Here is a 21,492-nt window from a genome sequence, read left to right as displayed (position 1 = left end):
ATTGTGAACTCAACGGTCAATAGCACTGACCGAACTAGCTCTTGTTCTTCCACATCCTACATCCAAAGTGTATAATCAGTTGGTTGCGTACAGCTTCCAACTTATTTGAAATTCTTATGTTAAATGTGTCAGAAGCCGAGTAATTTATGCCTACAACGGTATTTGAAGAAACAGTTCCCACACATTGCCTGTCATTGTCATGACAATTTGGGTTCACTTTCATTTTTCAGAGCGCGCTTCAAAAATGTCCCTTTCATTGGATAGAGAGAAAGAGAGAGAGAGAGAGAGAGAGTCAAAAGCCAAAAGGGAGACAAAAGTCATTTTATGCGACTTTGGGGAATTGTTTAGAAAATTGACAAATTATGGTTGTAAGTGGCACGATTAGTTTGTTGCTGAGCCCAAGGATTCTGCCTTTTCACTTACCCAACTGTCGCTTTCTCAACCACACTCACATTCATAAGCATATATTTATAAGCGTATATACATATATATTTATAATAAACATTTGTATATTTATAGTAGCTGGCAATGTTGTTTGCGCCGCGTCGCATTGCGCTGCGTGTTATTAATAATTCAATTTGGCTGGCTGTCTCACAGCGGGCTTAAACACGCAACGTCTTGTGCCCTTGCCCACCGCCTGCTTCGCCTCACACACACACACACACATACAATCATATATAGCTCATTATATATTCATGCAAGTTAAGTGCGAAAGCTCATATGGTTGAATAATAAATTGAATTTAGCCCACAGCCCTGCAGAACTGCATAAGCAACTCACACACGTGTGCTTAGGCCCCCCAAACCATAAGATACAAATGTGTCTAAGCATTTGAATGGCACTTGCCACGCATCACGCGATAGTTCATACACCTGGCTTTGGCGCTAAAAGCGGCTTTAACTTACAAACAGTGATTGAGCATTTAATCGAAATTCGATTATAGTTTGCTAATTACAGACAATACGCTAAGCTACGACAAAGGCAAAGATATTAAACCAAAACACAAGAGGGAATTATTATTTTCAATTTATAATAAACAACAAAAAAAACAAGAGCTTCTGATCATGACTTTTTTTTATTTATATACATATTGGCCAATCAAATTATTGATATGCAAGCAAAATATTCAATAATTTGTTTAACATTTTGAGCTTTTATTTCAAAATAAAAATAAAATTTCATGTTCATTATGTACATGTTATGTACAAATTCTTCACTTTTATTATTTCAGATTTGCGAATTTTCTAAAATATTATATATGTAAATTGAAAGAGTTCAAAAGGTTATAAAAAAAAAATTTTTATTCGCTCGCATTTATTAAGATACGCTTCTCGTCTTAAAAAAGTCACACTACCTTATAAAAGGAGAATAAAATACAATATTTTTGATGCACCTATATACATTTACACTTGGTTTGGTAAGAGGACAACGCTTTGGTCACCTGGGAATCATTATGTTGTTGTTACTGAGCTTCAAAGCTTACCTTGGTCTTCCACGCACTTGGCATTTGAGATAGGCGCGGATGCTTGGGTTTGGCTTAATCTTGGCAAGGTGCTCAGACTGTGGAGCGGGGCAGCTTCAGATGATGGCATAGCTGTCGTCATCATCCGCTTCAGCAAGTCTACGCAACTTGTCCTTTTGACGTTCACTCAGTGTATTCCATTCCCTGGTGGCCAAAATACTGGAGGGATTATTAGGTCTAGCACCGTGTGAGGTGAACTGCTGCGAAAAGGTTCAGGCACCATTAATGGTCATGGGGCTGCGGTACAAAAACCGTAAGTTGCTGTCCATTTCACTTGGCAAGCTGAAATGTTGAGCGTCTGTATTAATTTTTTATATAATAGACGGAAATCCCGAACACTTGGGCATATCAAAGCGCTTGTATACATTGTGCACCATTAATTGCGACAAGTTTTGTTTGTGTTGGCCAAGCCGCATCGTTGCAGCATGCACCAAAACTCACTTAATCAGTGGCAAGTTTGACATGCAGTGAGCAAGACTGACAGAGCGAGTGAGAGCGAGAAAGGGACACTGCGGCTAGCGAAGGCAAACTGGCAACTATGTCGAGTGCTGTAGCTGTAGGCAACAAAAGCCCATAATTAATATCACTTTACAGTTGCAAACTGTCGCCGAGACTGGCAGAAAGAGCAGAAAGGGGGCGTGGGTGAGGGCGAATAGTAGCTTTGGGAACTGTTTATGAAATTGTTGAGACTGTGGGATGCTTACCGCAAGTCAACAATAGAGATTAGTAGTTAGTTGAAGGCCTTGCTAAATTACCTACTTACTGAGTAACTCACTCGAACTGAAGCTTTACTAAAAAAAATTATATACATATATAACTATTTACTTTAAAACATGAACTTAATTAATAACAACTATATTTAACTATCTGCTAGTAAGCTTATTAATTTGCCAAAATATATATTTTACAGCATGACATTTGCATATTAGTTTGTAGTATACTCGCATTCGAAGCTAATAATCTAACCAAACTGTGCACCATAATTAACTCTGCAAATAATAATTTATCTGCGGTCTGTTTGCGTTATGTTTCAAATGCATTACCAAAAATATTAATAAGATATTCATGCATTAATTCTAATTTATGACCAGCTGTGCAGCATTAATATGTGCATCGTTGTCTCTGCCATTATACGCCCCATTTGAGAATGAGCCTTGTACTCTCGTCTCCGCACGCTAAGCTCGACTCTGTGCCCTGCCAGCTTGCAGGCACTTTGACTGCTGGTCAAAGCTGTGCAGGGGGTCTCAGGCTCTCCAATGCTAATTATATGGCACATAAATAGTTGTATGTGCACGCTTGCGGTCTTATTTGTCTGTTTGATGGAGCTGCTGACAGCTGGCAAATCCGAGAGCCAGAGCCAGAGCCAGAGCCAGGAGTAATGTGAGCTCTCTGATCTGAACAGTGTGCAGAATATACGTTGTTGTTGTTGTTATGTTATGTTATATATATAGTCATGTATATTCCTTAGAGTTTTCAATTTTCATTATTTATTATTTATTTCATTAAATTGTCCTTAATTTTTTTATACACTTTAACATTTTTATAAAAATGGAAAAGGGTATTATGAAGTTGTGCAAATGTATGTGACAAGGAGAAGGAGGCGTGGCAGGCCCCATAAAGTATATATATTCTTGATCGGCAAGAGAAACTGAGTTGATATAGGCATGTCCGTCTGCCAGACCCTCCGTTTGGATGTATGAGCAACTGATTATGTGCTGGAGCAACCAAATTTTGTTTTATTGTTTAATTTATTAACTAATTAGTTCAGTTCGAAGCCCCGATTTGGGCTGTGCAAAAATACTATTGACTAAATTTGTATTTGTCTCGACGTAGACAAAGTTGACGGCGGACAGACTCGAATAGTCTTTTTCGTACGACCGAACTTGATTATCTAATATAAAAAATGCCCTTAGCTACAGGCTAAGACCAAGTATAAAGAAAGTGATGAGATAAAGATCAAACGAAAAAGTGAGAGTGCAGCTGTGCAGAAGGCAGTGCAAGGTAAAAGTTAGTCAGCACGCACCAAGAGAGCGCAAGCTTTTATTAGTGCAGTACCAAATGCACGCACATAGAAGAGAGCACGTTAGTGCAAGCGCACAATTTAAATTCAGTATTTGTGGTCTTGCGCAAAACAAAGTTTATTCGAAACACTAATTTAATTACATTATATATGCTTACTCCAAGTGAAACTATAAACTGTTGCTCAGCGTTGATTATCTGCCAACAGCAACACAGTCTAAGCGACAAGTAATAAAGCAAGCTGGAATAGAATCACGTGCCTCACAATTGCCTGAGAGCAAAGTGAAAAGAAAGCAAGAGCAGCAGCCATCAAGGCGCTTATGCTTTTGATTACGATATTGATAGGCGGGCGCTAAGTTGGCAACGTGCAGTGTGAAGATGACAGACAAGATTTTAGAGCAAGTTAGTCAGACTGGCAGCCAAACTGCCAGACAGTCAGACTGAATAACAAGGTAAGAGAAAAGGGGCGTCGGGTGATTATCATTAGCCGCTAGAATAGTTGCCATTTAGCACGCATAACGAGAGCAGCAGCAGTAGCAACCAGCAGATGCAACAATGTTTGAGTAATTGTTTGCAATGGCAACAGCAGCAGCAGCAGCAGCATCGACATCAACATCAGCAACTACAACTGCCGCAATATACGTAGTTGCAACAGAAATTTGCATGCACTTTCGCAACCTCCAGTCAGCATCCTCACTGTCCGCTTGCCCTGCCGCATCGCCCCACTGCCGCCGCTGTTGACAACTGCTGTTGTCTGTCGACAACACGTAACAGTGAACAGTGGCAGCAACTGCAGCAGTAATTGCAACAAACAATTAGCGTCACTTGGATTTATGTTTACGAGCGGCTGCCTGGACATTATTCCAGCCCCCATTGACCCCCTTTGGCTCTTATTGAAGGACTCAAGTGTCTTCAATCGCAGTGCATAAAAACAATTTGTGCTCAAATTCAACTGCGACTACATTTGATAGGGACACAATTTAGAATTTCCACCAACCGATAAATTGCCCTCGATTAAAGCTCGGCGTATGCCTGGGACGACCTAGGATTCGTCCATAAAACGCATTCTAAGTTTTTCGATGTAAGCATCTTAACCAGCAGGCGATGTGCAACATTTTCCTTTGAATCCAGTATATGTCTAGAATCTTTGCTCTTAATCATTTTCCCATAAATCTTATGAACAAATTTATTAAATATTAAAGAAACCAAATTACAAATTCTGCGACACCACCAACTGGGCTACCCTGGCTTTACCATCCACGCCCAAAAAGAATTTACTTATTTCCGTATATAAGCTGCACTAATGCCCAAGCACATCCCAACTAATTAAGCAACTGAATGACTTGTAGATTTTCTGAATTTACTGTAAGCTCAGCTCGATTCGTAAACAATAAAATTTAGGTTTGTTTCACCACAGCACTACAAATTTAGCACAGGACGCAAAAGTATTTTTTTAAATTCATTTTTGAGGCCAGTGAGCCAGGCGTTGGGCTTCTATTTTTTTCCCGTGCAGACACGACGGCGTTTGTGGCGACAATTTTTGGTGACCTTGCATGCTTGGCGACGATAGCGATCCTTTTTGTGCTCGGGCAAGCGACACCAAGCGCGTGCGGCCTTCAGGACCAGATCGTTGGGTTTCAAGCCGCAATGCTTGCGCCGATAGACGCGTAGAAAGTTAAGATAGCCATTATTGGTAATTGGGCCGGGGTGCTGGCATCTGATTTTCTTTCTGCCACACCTTGGCTTTGGCCGACACGACTTTTTCTTGGGACGGCAGGAGGGCTTGCGACGCATTGGGCAACTCGGCTTACGACGGCAAGAGGGCTTCTTCTTTCTGTGACAGGCCGATTTTTTGCGACAGGCTGGTTTCTTGTGACAAGCTGGCTTACGCTTTTTGGGACAGCACGTGTCTGAAACATCGTCATCGATGTCTATATCGTCCAATATGCGATACTCGTCCTGCTCCTTCGAGCTGAAATTGTTCCACATTCTGCAGCCTCTTAAAGACGCATCCAACACATCCACGCCGTATTTTTGAGTGCCATACTTTGTCATAAATTTTATAAACCCTTTGCTAACTACAGGTCCAACATCTGCTTTCGCGTCCATCTGGGGATCACAAAATAAATGTTTATTTATAATATAATTTAATAATATATATAAGTAACAATATATACTTATGTGACTTCAAAACCAAGTGATAAAACAGATTATATAAAAATTACACAAAATCAGGAAAGTATATATATAAAAATAAAATAGTATAAATTATAAAAAAGAATCAAAGATTGTTGCTTTTCACACAACCGTTTGGAATAAACTATAATTTCCGAGCGTATAGAAGCTTATTTACATTGAAAATAAAAACTACCGCCTACTGGGCAGAAATATTTATACTTGTGCTTAATTGTGCAAAGTTCATTGAATATTGTCGCATAATTAATTGAGCGTCGTAAATTTAAGCAGAAAATATTTAAATTAACTCACTGTTAGCTGTAATAATTCCAGACAAAACAAGACAGTCTGCACTTAAGCATAGACATAAACATGATTTTGATTGGATTTGCTTTTACCCGACGCCGGCGGAAACATGGCCAACATCCTGTAGGGCTCAGATTTATTTTGACCTGGTTGCAGCAGGCGGGCTGGCATAAATTATGCGTCTGAGCTTAGAACTAAAAATTTACTATGAAAATTTTTGCAAGCAACTTATTAAAATTTCAAGCCGCAAGCGCTGCGATTAAAACATACGGACGGCAACAGCGGGAATCAGACTGAGAGCGAAATGTATGCGAATCTCTCAAGGGATTTAGAATTTCAGTATTTACGGCCAGACACATGTGTGTGTGTGTTTGTGTCTGTGTCTGTGTGCATGTGTGTTTATATGCTAGAAGGCTTTCTATTATCTGCAAAATGTTATGATTTATTATGTGCGGGTTCAAGTTTATGGTGCGGTTATAAATTGCGAACCATTTGAAAGGAGCTGAGGCCTTTTGCCAGTGGCTGGCAAGCCGGTAGCAGTTAAGTCAATTAATTGGCTTTAGATTTATTAGTTTCTATTTTTCTCTAGCACTGCCCACACTCCCCACTCCACACACTCATATGCTAAACGTACGCGCTGTGATTTATTGCGCGAGGAATTCAACAATGGGCTGCGCCTTGGCACGCATGCAACACTTACTACAAGCAGTACACCTTTATGAGTTCAGGTGACACTCCAATGTACGTTGAGTGTGCGCAGAGCATTTGCATATAAATAGATATGTCACTTTAAATATTAGACGCATGTGGGCCTCAAGTCTGTTGTCGCCGCGAGTAGCGTCAACTGCCTGGATCAAGCATCGCGTGCTCGGCCTCTTGGCCTCTTCGTTGGCCTGTTGTTGTTTTCCATTAAATTAGCCTTAGTGTCAAAAGTGACACAACAAATGCTGGCAGCACACTCATTTGAGCCATTTAATGTACTAAATTATTAACTGGGTCAAAATTGTTTTAGCAAATACAAACCCACCAACCGAAATTTGTAGGCCACGCGCCAGCCTACAAACTGTCAACTGAACCATAAATGGTGTGAACTCTATATCTGAACTGAAAGCCCTCACATACAGCTTTTCATTTTCAATAAGAAACAAGTAAGCGCATTAAAGTTGAGCTCAACCAACTATTAAGATATTATTCTTATAGATTAAGTACGAGTCCCCGACGGTTATCATACAATAAACAAGAGAACAAGAGACAAATGAAAAAGTGGCTAGATGATGATGATGACTCGATATAGTGATTTCGAATATATGTCACCCATTGTCTTAGTTGCAAAGAAATATGGAAAGAATAGACCGTGTTTTGATAACATTCAACTAAATCTAAAGATTATTCTTTATAAATTACCCACAGCTATAGTCAACATAATCTTCAAATTGGACAAGTGTTTACAACTTTGGATTTGTGAAACGATTATTTTTTATGTGCAAGTCAGAGAGATTTTACACAAGTTTACGTCATTTGTAACTCCTAGCGGGAAATACGAACTTAATTCTGTTCCATTTGGAATCACATACTCTCCCGCGGTATTCATGAGATACATTTTTGCAGTGTTTGTTAAGATCACTTCTAGATGATGGAACATTGACCATATATATGGACGATATTATATTATTATACCACCCGCCAACAAAGACGCGGGCCTTAAAACACTAATAAATTTCCACCAACCAATAAATTGTCCTCGATTAAAGCTCGGCATATGCCTAGGTATATTTAGTGGGCGTTAACAATACTATGACTCGACGACCAAGGAATCATCCTAAACACGCATTTAAAGTTTTTCCATAGACAACATTTTGAAAACAAAGTTCACCAGCAGGTGATGCGAAAAATATTTTATAGAAAGTGAATGAACGTCTAGAATCTTTGGTTTTAATAATTCTATGACAAACTGACCACCAACTGGGCTACTTTGGCCTTTACATCCATGCCTAAAAAGAATTTACTTATTTCCATATATAAGCTGCAGGAATCGCCAATCACATCCCAACTAATTAAGCAACTTGTAGACTTTCTGAATTTACTGTAAGCTCAGCTCGATTCGTAAACAATAAAATTTAGGTTTGTTTCACCACAGCACTACAAATTTAGCACAGGACGCAAAAGTATTTTAAATTAATTTTTGAGGCCAGCGAGGCAGGCGTTAAGTTTCTATTTTTTTCCCGTGCAGACACGACGGCGTTTGTGGCGACAATTTTTGGTGACCTTGCATGCTTGGCGACGATAGCGATCCTTTTTGTGTTCGGGCAGGCGACACCAAGCGCGTGCAGCCTTCAGGACCAGATCGTTGGGCTTCAAGCCGCAATGCTTGCGCCGATAGACGCGTAGAAAGTTAAGATAGCCATTATTGGTAATTGGACCGGGGTGCTGGCATCTGATTTTCTTTCTGCCACACCTTGGCTTTGGCCGACACGACTTTTTCTTGGGACGGCAGGAGGGCTTGCGACGCATTGGGCAACTCGGCTTACGACGGCAAGAGGGCTTCTTCTTTCTGTGACAGGCCGATTTTTTGCGACAGGCTGGTTTCTTGTGACAAGCTGGCTTACGCTTTTTGGGACAGCACGTGTCTGAAACATCGTCATCGATGTCTATATCGTCCAATCTGCGATACTCGTCCTGCTCCTTCGAGCTGAAATTGTTCCACATTCTGCAGCCTCTTAAAGACGCATCCAACACATCCACGCCGTATTTTTGAGTGCCATACTTTGTCATAAATTTTATAAACCCTTTGCTAACTACAGGTCCAACATCTGCTTTCGCGTCCATCTGGGGATCACAAAATAAATATTTATATATAATATAATTTAATAATATATATAAGTAATAATATATACTTATGTGACTCTTCAAAACCAGTGATAAAACAGATTATAAAAAAATTACACAAAATCAGGAAAGTATAATATATAAAAATAAAATAGTATAAATTATAAAAAAGGATCAAAGATTGTTGCTTTTCACATAAGCGTTTGGAATAAACTAAAATTTCCGAGCGTATAGAAGCTTACTTACATTGAAAATAAAAACTACCGCCTACTGGGTAGAAATATTTTTACTTGTACACTTTTACTAAGGCATCGTTTTCGTTTGTATTGTACATTTTGTTAGCTTTAGATGTTATAGTTTCAGAGTTGCTGTTGCTCAAGCAGACAGACAGACGGACGTACAGACGGACATGGGTATGTCGAATGAGCTTGTTTTGCTGATCAAGAATATATATTATATACTTTTTGCGGTCCACCACGCCGTTTTCTCCCTGTCGCAAATTATTCTTATCTTCCCAGATGCAAAACTTAACGCATGAAAAACAGGATAAATTCAAGTATAGAATGGATATGGATAGATATAAGAATAATCTTCATAGGCATATTGCATGATTATATTGACATAAATTTATCTAATTCTGCACTAAATTAAAAGCAAGTCATAAGAATTTTTAGTGGCGATATAAGCTTTAACATTATTTTTTTTAGAACGCCCTTTCTTTTTTTCGAGCAATAGTGATAAATAATGAGCACATTTCGAAAAATCTCATTTGCTTACAAATACATATATTTTTAAGCCCAAGGCGCCGGCATATTTAGCCCTTCATCATATCAGTGGTAAGCCTCTTGCATTAAAGTGCAAAAAGCTACATATTTGAGTGCTCGCAATGTCACCTAGTTACAGTAACTGGAGTCTGTCACTCTGTCACCCTCTTCCCTCGTCCCACGCTTTCTCCTATCATGTGGGCATAATAACTTAGAATCCCATAATAAAGCTACTTACTGCTGGTATCGCTGCTCGTCGTCGACGACTAACAATAACTATTTTTCTTTGGATTTGGCTTTAGCTTGAATTGAGTTCGAGACTTACGGCCTCACAGCCGCAGAGCCTTCGTTGCAAATGTAAAAGTCAAGTCAAGTGCATACGTCACCGACTCCATTCGGCGCCCAACGCATGGTGTATGCCTTACAACCTTTTCATTTTTCTACATATATATATTCGATATATATATATATATATTTGCCATGTTAAGTTACATTTGTGCTTGTGTGCTAAAAAATTTCTTGCTGATCGACTGGATTAAGATTGAATTTTGTTGAGCATAGTTTTTTTTTTTTGTGTTATCTTGTCGTCGTCAGGTGAAGAGCCGTTTGGATTTCCACATACAGACACACACACAGACAGACATAAAAGGCTGATAAAAATATTTTCATGTTAGAATAGAAATATTTTCTCCATTGAAATTGGAAACGTTTTGTCGCATTGTGTTGCGCGAGCGGATGTTGTACAGTTATTGGAATGTCTGCTCTTAGTTCCGTCGACTACCCCTAACTTGGTCCCCATAATAACGACAATGACAATAGAATATTAGTTGGCATTTTTCTAGCATTTTTTTGTAGTTATTTGTGTTATTGCTGTTGCCACTGCTGTGCGCTGCTGTGTGCTGCCAACGACAGGAAGTGCTTAACCTCTTTCTCTTATTAATTTCTGTTGGCAAGATAAATCAGAGCAGAGCAGCAGCAGTTGCTGCCTCGGCTTAAGCTTTCACAGATATGCACTTCTTCTACAAAATTAACTTGAGAAATTCCGTTGAATAGTGCTGCTTGTTATGCTAAGTAGGCTGGAATGCAAAATATCTATTTTCGCAGAATTTTGAAAACATAATTTTGCTTTTCACTGCGTAAGCTGCAGTTTAAATGAAATTTGCATGCTAGTGATGGATCTAACATGAACTCTCAATTAAGCTGCACTCTCTTAATAGGCAGGCTAACTCAATTAGAGCCCGATGGGGTGACTAATTCAATGCGGAGCCGCAGAATCGAGTGCTGACCAAAATATAGCATGTCACTTAAATTAGTTAATTTTGCGCATAAATGCATAAATAAATGTACGAGCTGTGGTTTTAATGCATTTGCCGTGCACTCCACACACACACAAGCAACACACACACAAACAATTTGTTATTGCATTTTTTGCTACACAATATTTAACTTGTATGCCCCACTAGTTCCACCGAAGCACCTGCAGCTTGCAACGAAATCATTTGGCAATGTGGCAATATTTCTAATTAAAGGTTGCACGGAAAACGAAATCAAAACAACCGCGGGCCTGTTACGCAGCTGGACATCAAATCAATTTATGTGCTCTCTCTGTGTGTGTGTGTGTGTATGTTATGGCTGTATGCGCGAGCGCTGTTAAGTATGCTATGAATTATGCATCGCTGCTAAATGTTGATGAGGTTTTGCATTGCAACGCGTTGATTGGTGCGGTGCGGCGAGTGCGGCAGATGCCAACTAGTTCGCATACAAATTGCATATTCAATGCACGCATAATTAAAGCTATTATACATAAACCCAAAATGGGCGTGGCAACAGCGAGTTGTATTGGCAATAAAACAAATAAAAAAAGCGTTCAATTAATGCTTTACCACAAATAATTTTGTTTCATCAAATAATCCATGCACAGAGTAGAGAGTGAAGAGCACCAGGTCGGCACTTGATGAGCCTTAAATGATTAACAAAGGCAGCATAAGCAGCTAAATGGAACAATTTGGGCAAAAATTCTATTCAGTTTGCCAGACAACAGCAACAATTACCGGAGCTGTGATCCCCAAGCACTTGAGCTTCAACCCTTTTGCAGGCAATGCAAATGTTTTTTTCCTTGTAATGGCAAAGTCAATGGGGAGAGTGAGTTTTAGTGCCCAGGCTAGCTATAATGAAATTGCAGCGGCTGGTTGCACAGCTTAGGAGGCAGACCAGGCAAAGGCTTAAAGCTTGCCCGCAGTTGTTATTGTTGTGGCTCGAGTTGTGTGTTCTTTTTTCATTGTTGTTGTTGTTGTTACTGTGTTTTAGTGGTTGCAGCTTTTGCCGATTACCAGTGTATTTTTGGGTCAGGCAAAGCATTTCCCTTTGTCTGGAGCTTCTACTATTGTAAATCGGATTTTCGATTCAACAAGGCGCCAGATCGAGCTTAAAGTCAGGCATCTAGTTATATGCTATGATTATTCCTGAATATAACTAAATCTTTTTATAAGATTATCTATAACATTACAATTTTAATAAGCACAGCCCGGCTTGTCTGCTAATCCGAGATTCTCTAGCTTAACAATCAAGTATCGTTTGTATATCCCCGCTCAGTATCGGATTCATCTTGGCCTTTGTGCTGCCTTCTTTTCCAGCACCTTTTTTTATTCATTTTCGTATTTTTTGCTGCTTGCGGCTTGTTGTTGCCTGCACCTGGTTTATTTACACAATGTGCGTTGCCTTTTTCAACTTATCGACATAATTATCTTCAAAAATATGAAATTATATAACGTGCATAAAAAAATAAAACATAAAGAGCAGCAGAGACAGGCTAAAGGAATTTGAAGTCGAGTACCTGCCATGCCCAAAATGCGCCTCTGATTACATGACTCTGATAGCGGCACTTTGTTGCCAGCGCTTGCCAAAAAAAAAAAATAAAGCACAAGTTTGAGGAAACTGGCAAGGCACTTCTCATTAGAATGCTTACAGCGCTGATTTGACAAGGAGACGCGCCTAAATGCAGGCAGGGAATTTTTTATATTGTTTTCCTTCTTTTTTTGTGCGCACTGCCTTGTTACAGGTTTCCTGCTTTAACAGAAATTGCTTCTATATAAGTGTGTGTGTGTGTGTGTGTGTGTGTGTGTACGCACCTTAACGCGCAGTCACGCAGCCAGCTTGCTACCGTCTCTAATCATACTCATCCTTTTAGCGGTTGTTGTTGTTTCTTCAGCTACGCATTTTTAAACAAGATTAAAGCGTTCACGTCGCCGGGTAACGAAGCAGCACCTAAAGATTGAAGTGAAAAGTAGCTAAAGGCAATATATATATACAGTGGCTGCTCGCTACAATGAACACTCTAAAACGCAAACAACAAATAGTTATTGTGCATTGACTTTTCTAAGGCTTGAGCATAGAGATAATAATTAATGCAATATTAATTTGCTCTCCAGTACTAAAAGTGTCGATTGGCACCGCTTGAACTACCCAAAGCACTTGCTACCAACCTATCAAAATACTTTGCCAAGGGTTAGTAAAGTGAAAAGGGGTGGTTGATTGGTATGTAGCGATTTCAGCCGCTAGGAGTTAGTTCCCAGTCGTCAGTTAGTCTTTTTACTTGTTCGCAAATCGATTTCGCATATTTCGAAAAAGTCTGGAACAAGAAAAACAACACACTTCAGGGCTTTCCATGATTAAATTTTTAACAAACAGACTTTAAGCAATAATTTAATTTTTAACAAAACAGACTTTAAGCAATAATTTAACTTTGTATCGAGCTTGTACTGTATTACTTTTGAATAAACTGTAAAAATGTTTCAAAACTCAACTATAATTGAGCAACTGAAACTCGAATACGTACAATATTTTAGTTATGTTTTTTATTGCACTACAGCTTAATTATAAAACCAATAACAAGTAGATAATATAAATTGCTATTTATGTTGACGGCTCTGCTCGTATTTGTGGCCTGACAACGCAACAAATTGAAAATTCATTTGTGTCAACCGCATTTTTTCTGCAGTTCGTGTTCGAGTTCGAGTTGATGTTGCTGCTGTTGGTGTTGGTGTTGGTATTGGAGCTGTAAATACGTTCTCAGATAATTTCAATGTGTACGTGTGCTATAGTATATGCATTTGTATAAAAATGTTGCCCTAATTGAAATAATTAAGCAAGCAAAACTGTCGTAGGTGCGCGTTTCATTTCATTGATGACCTAAATGTGACAAACACACACTCACGCACGCACACACACGTAGACGTACGCCCATTTACAGTTGTTGCATTGGGTAATTTTTTGCGCATTTAAATTGCATTTTACTCAACCTGTGCGCAATAAATTCGCTTAATGAAGTTTTACAAAAATTAAAAAAACAACGAAATACGTAATATCGGCGAAAAAAACATCAAATGATTTAAAAAGCACAAATTGTTAAGAATGAATTTCGCGTGCGTTGCCATTTCACGTGCATTGCCAATGCGTTCCATACATTAAATGTAATTATTTCTTTAATTAAAATATTTAGCCTGGCAGCGCGTAAAGAACGTTGACAGTGTTACAAAAGCCAGCGTCGTTGTTGTTGTTGCTGTGTTGTTGTCGTTGCTATTAACATCATTGTAATGCATGAAATCAAGCAATTCAGCTTAATTGAAATCATTAAAAATATTGTTGCATACATAAAGGTATTTGCATACTTATGCAGTCTGTAGAGCCAACAGCAGCAGGTTGCACAAGAGCTGCTGCCAATTGTACTCAATTATAATAATTATAACTAAAAGAATTTCCACATTAATTATGCAAGCTTAAAGAGATTTAAATTTAATTGTTCTTTTGCTGCACTGCTTAATAGATAAGAACTAGAGCATACGTCATATTTATAAGCACACACACCCAAGCTCCCATGGGATGCTGATTTAGCCAGCCCCCAATCTTTATTGAGCCAGAGCTCTCAACAGTAAATCAAATACAAAATAACGGCACGTGCTTCGATAGTCACAGCTTGCCTTGACCTAAGCTTAATCAGCGTGGAGAGAACGAGGGAGAGAGAGAGAGAGAAACGCATGCAACTTGTTTCTAGTCTTTTTGGGCTTTAGTGTCGGAAGGCCACAGAACTTATGACAAAGCAGTTTGCAAATCCAATTGATAAATTTTTTAAGTTAAATATGGTTGGCCAAGACAAGCCAGTGCCTTGACCATGTGCCTGTGCCTGCGTCTGAGCCTGCGTCTTGAGCTGGAGCATCGATTGTAACTCTCTCTCTCTCTCTCTCTTTCTATCTCTTTCGGCCGCACTGTGTATTGCGGCCATAAATCACAGAACTAAAACGGCTTTGTAGACCGTACCCGGTGGCTGTGAGCTTCGCTCCGGCTGTTGCTTCTGTTGTCTGCCACTCTAATCGCATTAAAACCTAAACGGCAAAATCTTTACTACGTGTTCTTGTTAACTTCTGCCCAGGCAGGCCAAACCAAAGGCAATAGCAACGGCAGGGGCGACAGCAGCGGCGATAGAAACTTCTTTAGTGTTGTATTCAGGCTATGAATGGGTTATGACTAGTTAGTATATCATGCAACTTGCAACAGTACAAGCTATTAACATTTTGTTCTTTTAAACTTTGCGTTTAGCTTGGGTCTGTGCTAGTTTTTAATATTTTCTCTTGCATAACATTTTAACAGATATTTCGCTTATTTCTGCTGTGTATCAAAGTTTTCGGAATTATTTGCATATTTATTTGTCAGTATTGTAAAAATATTGATAAAGCAAACAAACTTGGGCTAAAAAGTTCCTTTGTAGCAGCAAAAATTTAATTTGAATTTGTTTTTCTGCTCGCAGATCTGAGCTTTGAGCTCTCAGCTTTTTGTCGCACAGTTTTCTGTCTGCTGCTTAAGTCGGGGCGAGAGTTTTGGCTGTTAAATGGATTTTCTTTTATTGCCACTGCTGCTGCTGCTGCTGGTGATGGTGGTGTTATTGTTGTGGGTTTGTTGCTTTTACTTCGCCACGGGGTTAAGAACTTTGGCTTTGCCACAAGTTGCTGCTGCTATTGCCACTGCCGCTGCCGCATGTGACATCGTTTGATTGCTCATGAAATCGATCGATTGTCGAAACGTGTTGATTGTATTGTTGGCTCAGAAAAGAAAATAAAATAAAATAAAAAAGGTCAAAAGTTTGAGCTCGTAAAAAAAAGTTGGCATTCGAATGAAGTTGCTGCTGCATTATGTTGAAATCATTTAAATACGCCTGCCCCAACCTCAGAGTATTTAATCTGCTCTCACTCGCTCCCGCTTTGGTTAAAGTATGGAGGCCGAACTCATTTGTGTGTTTGTGTGTGTGTGGTCCACTTCTGGCCATGATTAATCACAAGCCATAACTGCTGACATGTTGATATGATTGGGAGTCACTTTCGTGCCGTAATTCTGTGATTTGTGCAACGTTTGGCATTAAAATCATATTGATTGCTTCGCTTGATGGATGCGTTCAGCCTCTGCCTCAGTCCCGGCCACAGCTCGTTGTGCGCCTCATGCGCTAATTATACTGACACTCGAGTGTCTACGTCATTGCTGAAATCGGCAGTAAGCACTTGCAACGCGGGCGCTTCACTCTTGTCACATGTTGCTGCTTAGAGCAAAGTCCGTTGTGCCGCTGGACAACTTGCCTGCTTGATTGATTGATCACTTGTTTATTGTTGTCAAACGTGGTATTTGCTGCTCACTGATTTGAGCAGAGATAATGACATGTGTGCCTTAAGATGTTCGACTGTTCGACTGTTCGTAATATATTTCCTATCCCTCTCAGCTTTAATCTAAATACACTCAACACATTCATCAGCGGCTGCATAAAATTGATATCAAATATCAAACAAAGCGGCCCAAAACTAACATTTTGCCATCATTAGCTAAAACACTTTGCCTTCGAGTGTGATAAATGCCCAAAAATTGCTGCTAAATTACGCATAATTTTTTGGGCCGCTGTTGTTTGCTTTTGTTATTGCTTCCTCTCTCTCCCAATCCCAATCCCACTCCGAACCCATGGGCAGCTGGGCAGGCTTCATCGGTTGTGCCTAGTCGCTTTGTAAACAAGCCACAAATTAATTGATTGTACATCATTTATAAGGCACGCGTCAGTTGTCCCCACTGCGCGCTGGTAATGTGGTGTAAACAGAAAAGTTGCGCATACGCCCTGTGCGCCGCAGAGTAGAATAAAAATCACAACGCAATTGCTATGCAAAATACACGTAAATATAATTTACATTATTTTGTGGCACTTCATTGGTTTCCCCAACCCACCCCACCGCCCCCTTTGGCCATTGCGTATGAGCGTGCAAAAAATGTCAAGCGACAGCAGCAAATTTCTCACACATTTTTATGGGCGGCTGCCGTTTGAGAACGTTGCCAAAGCTTTTGAGCATTTCAAATCTAATTTATGATATTGAATCAATTTTTAGTGTGAGTGTGCATGAGTTTTGGTTGCTCTTGCTGCTGTTCTTGATGTTGTTCTTGCTGTTGTTGTTGGTGTGTGTTTGTGGTCAGTGACGATTTTTCATATTTTGTGTACATTTTTTTTTTTTGCGCCCAGTGCTTTTTAAGCTGCGATTCGCTTTTGATGTGCTCTGTCGGAAGCAAGAAATCTCACCCAAGTTTGCTGCAAAATGCCAGCCGAGCATCCGTTTTTGCTGTATTCTGCTTTTTGCTTTCGTTTTATTTTCTGAATAGTTCGGACGTTGGGGCCAGGCGACTGGCAAGGTCCAAATGCCAAATTGAAAATTGATGAATGTCTTTGATTGAATTTGATAGGTGCCAAGCACTCAGTGCGGCTATTAATCTCCGCGTAACTTACGATGTGCCAAAAGCCCATCGCCGCTTGTTTGTGTGGACTTCTGGGCCTGTTTATCGCATACTTGACAAAGGCCTGGGTATTGTACTTTTGTCATTGACTTGGTAACATTAAGTAAAATTAACAATATTCGCAATCGATGAGTTTAATAAAAAAATGTAAAAGATTGATTGCCAGCTAAGGTTGATTTCAATATGGTTTGTGCTATGAGATTTCTTCTTCTGTCTTCATCTCTTTGCCGATAATTGGCAACTTGGCTCTGCATACTTTAAATGTCTGGCTTTGAGCTAGCTGCAATTAAACATGTTTGGCACGTCAGGTTTCAATGACAACGCCGGCAAGACGGCAGTCACGTGCCACAGATATTGAAAATTGAATCGATGCCATTAATGCGCACAAATCTTGACTTTCAGCTAACGTCAATGCGATAATGGCAGCGGCAGCGGCAGCGGCAGCGATAGCGTCACCTGCTGTTTGAGCCTGGAGACAGATGCTGGGAATCTGCTTTGAATTTTTCAACATTTCCGCTTATTATTTTACGTGTCGGATTTGCGTGCCGCGCTGTTCAGCTCATTGGGGCATGCGAACCGTAGATAGATGTGTTCTAGTTCCAGCTTGATTCTGGGGCATGGGCGGGGCTGGTTCGGGGCAAAGCTCAGCGTTCAATGCTCATGTTTATGCAAATTAAAATATGTGCATTCAATTGCAATAACATTTTAACCAAATTATTTGCATATTACGACAATGGGGCATATTCATTGGCTTTAGCCAATTTATAATAAATTTTTATTGACGCATTGTAAATGTAATTGTAACTGTAACTGCTCTAGTGGCAGCTTTTGTAAATTAACATAAATTTACAATAAATTCACAAATACTTATTGTATATGTGTACTATATTATGTATTTTTAATTAATAAATGCAACATTTTACTAACTAAAAACAACCTCAATTCAGCTTCTGTTAGCTTTAGTTTTCTGACATTGTTAAGAAGTGACAAAATATGTGCATATGGCATATAGAAAAACCATAATCTGGCCCTGGTTCCGAGAATACATTTTTGTTTCCAAGTGTAAAGTATATTTTTGTTATTTTTATACTCATAGAGATTTATGTATGTAAAGAGTAAAGGACATCATGATGTTGTGCAAATGTATCTAACCGGGAGAGGTTAAGCAAGAAATTCAGTCTATTAAGCCCCATGCAACAATAACTCACTGCTTTTGAATCCCCTCCCTTCCCACAAATAAAATAAAATATATTCATAAAATAAATATTATGTACTTAACGTTTTAATATCAGATTCAAGCTTTACTGACTGCTGATGATCCGATTAGATAAATAACTTTAGATATATTCTAATTTTCTATACTGAGTGCTGCCAACGTGTATCAAATAGTAAGCTGTACTCAACTTTATTACGTTATTGTTTAATTACCAAATTTTAATTTAAATAAGTGTCATGTATTGTTTTTTCTGAGAAGAGTCAAGGCTTTATTATAAAACCATGAATAACATTTATAGTTGTTCCTGTATTACGATTGTGAAAAAATAAATCTACCTAAATATGCATACATTTGGTTTCTCTCTGCTATTGAGCCAGCAAATTAAATGTGACAGAATTGCTTAATAAAAAAACATTTCATCTATATATTTTCTATGATTACTGTGGGAGAGAGAATTTAGTTTTGAGTGTGCTCGCAACCAATTGAAAACACTTCTCATCTAAAGATTCTTTGCCCACCGATATCAGCGTATTATTACACCACGTGGGTGAAGAGGGACACAGCGCTCTAACTCTCGTCAAAACTTTACAGTTACAGCTAAGCGGCTTGAAGCGTCTGATCCTGTTTTCGCACATGTTTATATGCGTGTACTCAGAAAAGCAAAAGCTTAATAAAAATATTTATGTATATTAAGAAAGCAAACAAACCAAATTTCAAAACAAGAAATTCTGTTTAAGAGTTTTGTTGGTTTTTCGGCACTCACTGTCTAACTGTTCGTACTTCTTCTTCTTCTTCTTCTTCTTGGTCGCTTGCTTTTATCTGTTAGTCATTTGCTATGTTTTGTTGTGCGTTGTATTTTTTTTTTCGCGCGTTGTGCATCACAGTTGGCCAACGTTTTTATGACTGCAGTAACTTTGCGCCATAAAATAGGATTTCCTACTGAGCCTATTCACAACTTTTCGCATTAGACTTAAGCGCAAAGCTCGCCGCTGGCCTACCACCCTTTGGCCCCTCACACACACACAGGCACAGACACAGGCACAGCCACTGCCACACGTTAGCCCAAAAGGGGTCACCTCGTGGCAATTGCAAAGAAAGCGACGCCAAGCGTTTTGCCTTCGGGGCACTGCCAAAAGCACAACGAGTACAAAACCTACATACATGGCAATAAAAAACCCATACACATGTGAATTTCTGGCGGGATTTATGGACGACGCGCACAGCACACATTTCCCCTCTCCACCCACAGCCCCCTTCCGAGCCAGCACCGTGGGTGTTCCCCACACATTTCGAGCGCCAGCTCTGTGCTAAACTTCGCGTTCGGTTTTGTTTTGGATTTTTTATACTATATTTCGTTTATGTTTTTTTATTTTCTTTTTAATAACCAGTCACAGATAGCAATGCCAACTGCCAGGCGCTTGTGGTCGTCAGCGCTGCGGTTAACGGATTTTAAAAATAATCATACAAGCGCAAAGAAAAAATACATATACATATATACATATACGTATGCGCATGCAAAGAAATTTCTTACACTCTGCTGCAAATTGTAAAAACCAAACATACATTTTTTGAAAATTATCGGCGGCTTTTTCTTTATTTATATGGTGGAACATATTCAGCATAAGTATTTTAAAATTAAATATTATTTTTAATAATAACATGTATACTATACATGTATTAGAAGTATCAATAAAGTTTTGAAAAAATCCAAAAGGAAAATAATTTGAGCATAAGTATTTTTAAGTATAAAGTTGAAAGTTGTGTTTGAAGATTCCATATAATTTTGAATACTGGGAGGGTTGAAGCTACATAATGGAAATGTGAAAAATAAAAAAAAATATATGTACTCAGAAAAATGTCGCCGATCTAGGATTATGATCATTGTAAACAAGGGAAAGTTATTAAAAATAAATGGACTACTAGAATAAGAGTTTAAGTACTCGTATACTAAAATGATTTTAGCCGATTGAATATTGAAAACAAGAACATTTTAAGTCAAGCAAGATAAAATTAAATAAACAAATTTTGCTTAGGCATCAGAATCCTTTGCCCATCGTTGTATAAGCGCAGAAATCTTGAATCGCATTACTGTCAGTTAGGGGAAATAAGCTTATCAAACTTCAGTTAATGTTTCAGGAGAGTAGCTACGAATTGATTGTAAAAACTTTTTGCTGTTATGATATGCATTTGCATGTTTGTGTAGCACAGTGTTGTTTTTATTGGCACTGCGTGCGACGTGAATGATTGTAAGCGGCAACAAAAGCATTTTAATTAAATAAGTTCGTGCGAAAACAATTTGATGCATTTGAAAATGGTTTTTATGTATTGAATGAAATAAAAAATGCAAACGCATGAAACGTGTTTTGGTCAGCAAATTGAAGCAGGAGCAAATACAAGACAAAGCACAAAGGCTTTAAGCGAGCGTGTGGCAAGCCGTTTAAGAAATTGGCAAACCAGAAGCCATTGGTCGAGAGTCAAATAAATCAATTTCTGATAATATCGAGGCGCCCTTTTATAATAAAAATGCTATATGTACATACAAACAAATGTATGTCCATATACTTGTATATATGCTTAGCTGACAGGACTTCAATGCGTGTGTGTGTGTGGTGTGTTGTGTGTGTGTGTGTGGTGTGTGTGTGTGTATGTGCGTGTGCGTGCTTGCTTGCTTGCCAGTTGAGCAAATCCCAATAAATTGAAAAACAAAATCATTCAATTCAATGGCAACAAATCAGGCGTAGGCAAGAAAGACTGCTACCATAAAGGAGTGTGTGTGTGTGTGTGTGTGTGCCGAGTGGTTGCCAAAGGGGAATATTCTTGTGTGTGTGCTGGCTTTCGTGGAAATAACTAAGACA

At 39.0% G+C, this 21,492-nt stretch overlaps 2 protein-coding genes across 2 annotated transcripts; both read right to left on the bottom strand.

Annotated features, from left to right (window-relative positions):
- Positions 1 to 4,880: 4,880 nt before the first annotated feature.
- On the bottom strand, positions 4,881 to 5,812 carry LOC108602652 (protamine-like protein 99C). The gene is made up of 2 exons (XM_017990799.2): positions 5,719 to 5,812; positions 4,881 to 5,650 (listed from the first exon to the last, which is right to left on the bottom strand). Exon 2 carries the CDS (start codon positions 5,648 to 5,650, stop codon positions 5,036 to 5,038), a length of 615 nt encoding a protein of 204 aa, XP_017846288.1. The 5' UTR covers positions 5,719 to 5,812; the 3' UTR covers positions 4,881 to 5,035.
- Positions 5,813 to 8,088: 2,276 nt separating this feature from the next.
- LOC108602032 (protamine-like protein 99C) lies at positions 8,089 to 9,025 on the bottom strand. The gene is made up of 2 exons (XM_017990039.2): positions 8,917 to 9,025; positions 8,089 to 8,848 (listed from the first exon to the last, which is right to left on the bottom strand). Exon 2 carries the CDS (start codon positions 8,846 to 8,848, stop codon positions 8,234 to 8,236), a length of 615 nt encoding a protein of 204 aa, XP_017845528.2. The 5' UTR covers positions 8,917 to 9,025; the 3' UTR covers positions 8,089 to 8,233.
- Positions 9,026 to 21,492: the final 12,467 nt, after the last annotated feature.

This window comes from Drosophila busckii, chromosome 2L, assembly GCF_011750605.1.
Source record: "Drosophila busckii strain San Diego stock center, stock number 13000-0081.31 chromosome 2L, ASM1175060v1, whole genome shotgun sequence".
NCBI lineage: Eukaryota > Metazoa > Arthropoda > Insecta > Diptera > Drosophilidae > Drosophila > Drosophila busckii.
This window is presented reverse-complemented; position numbering and strand designations above follow the sequence as displayed.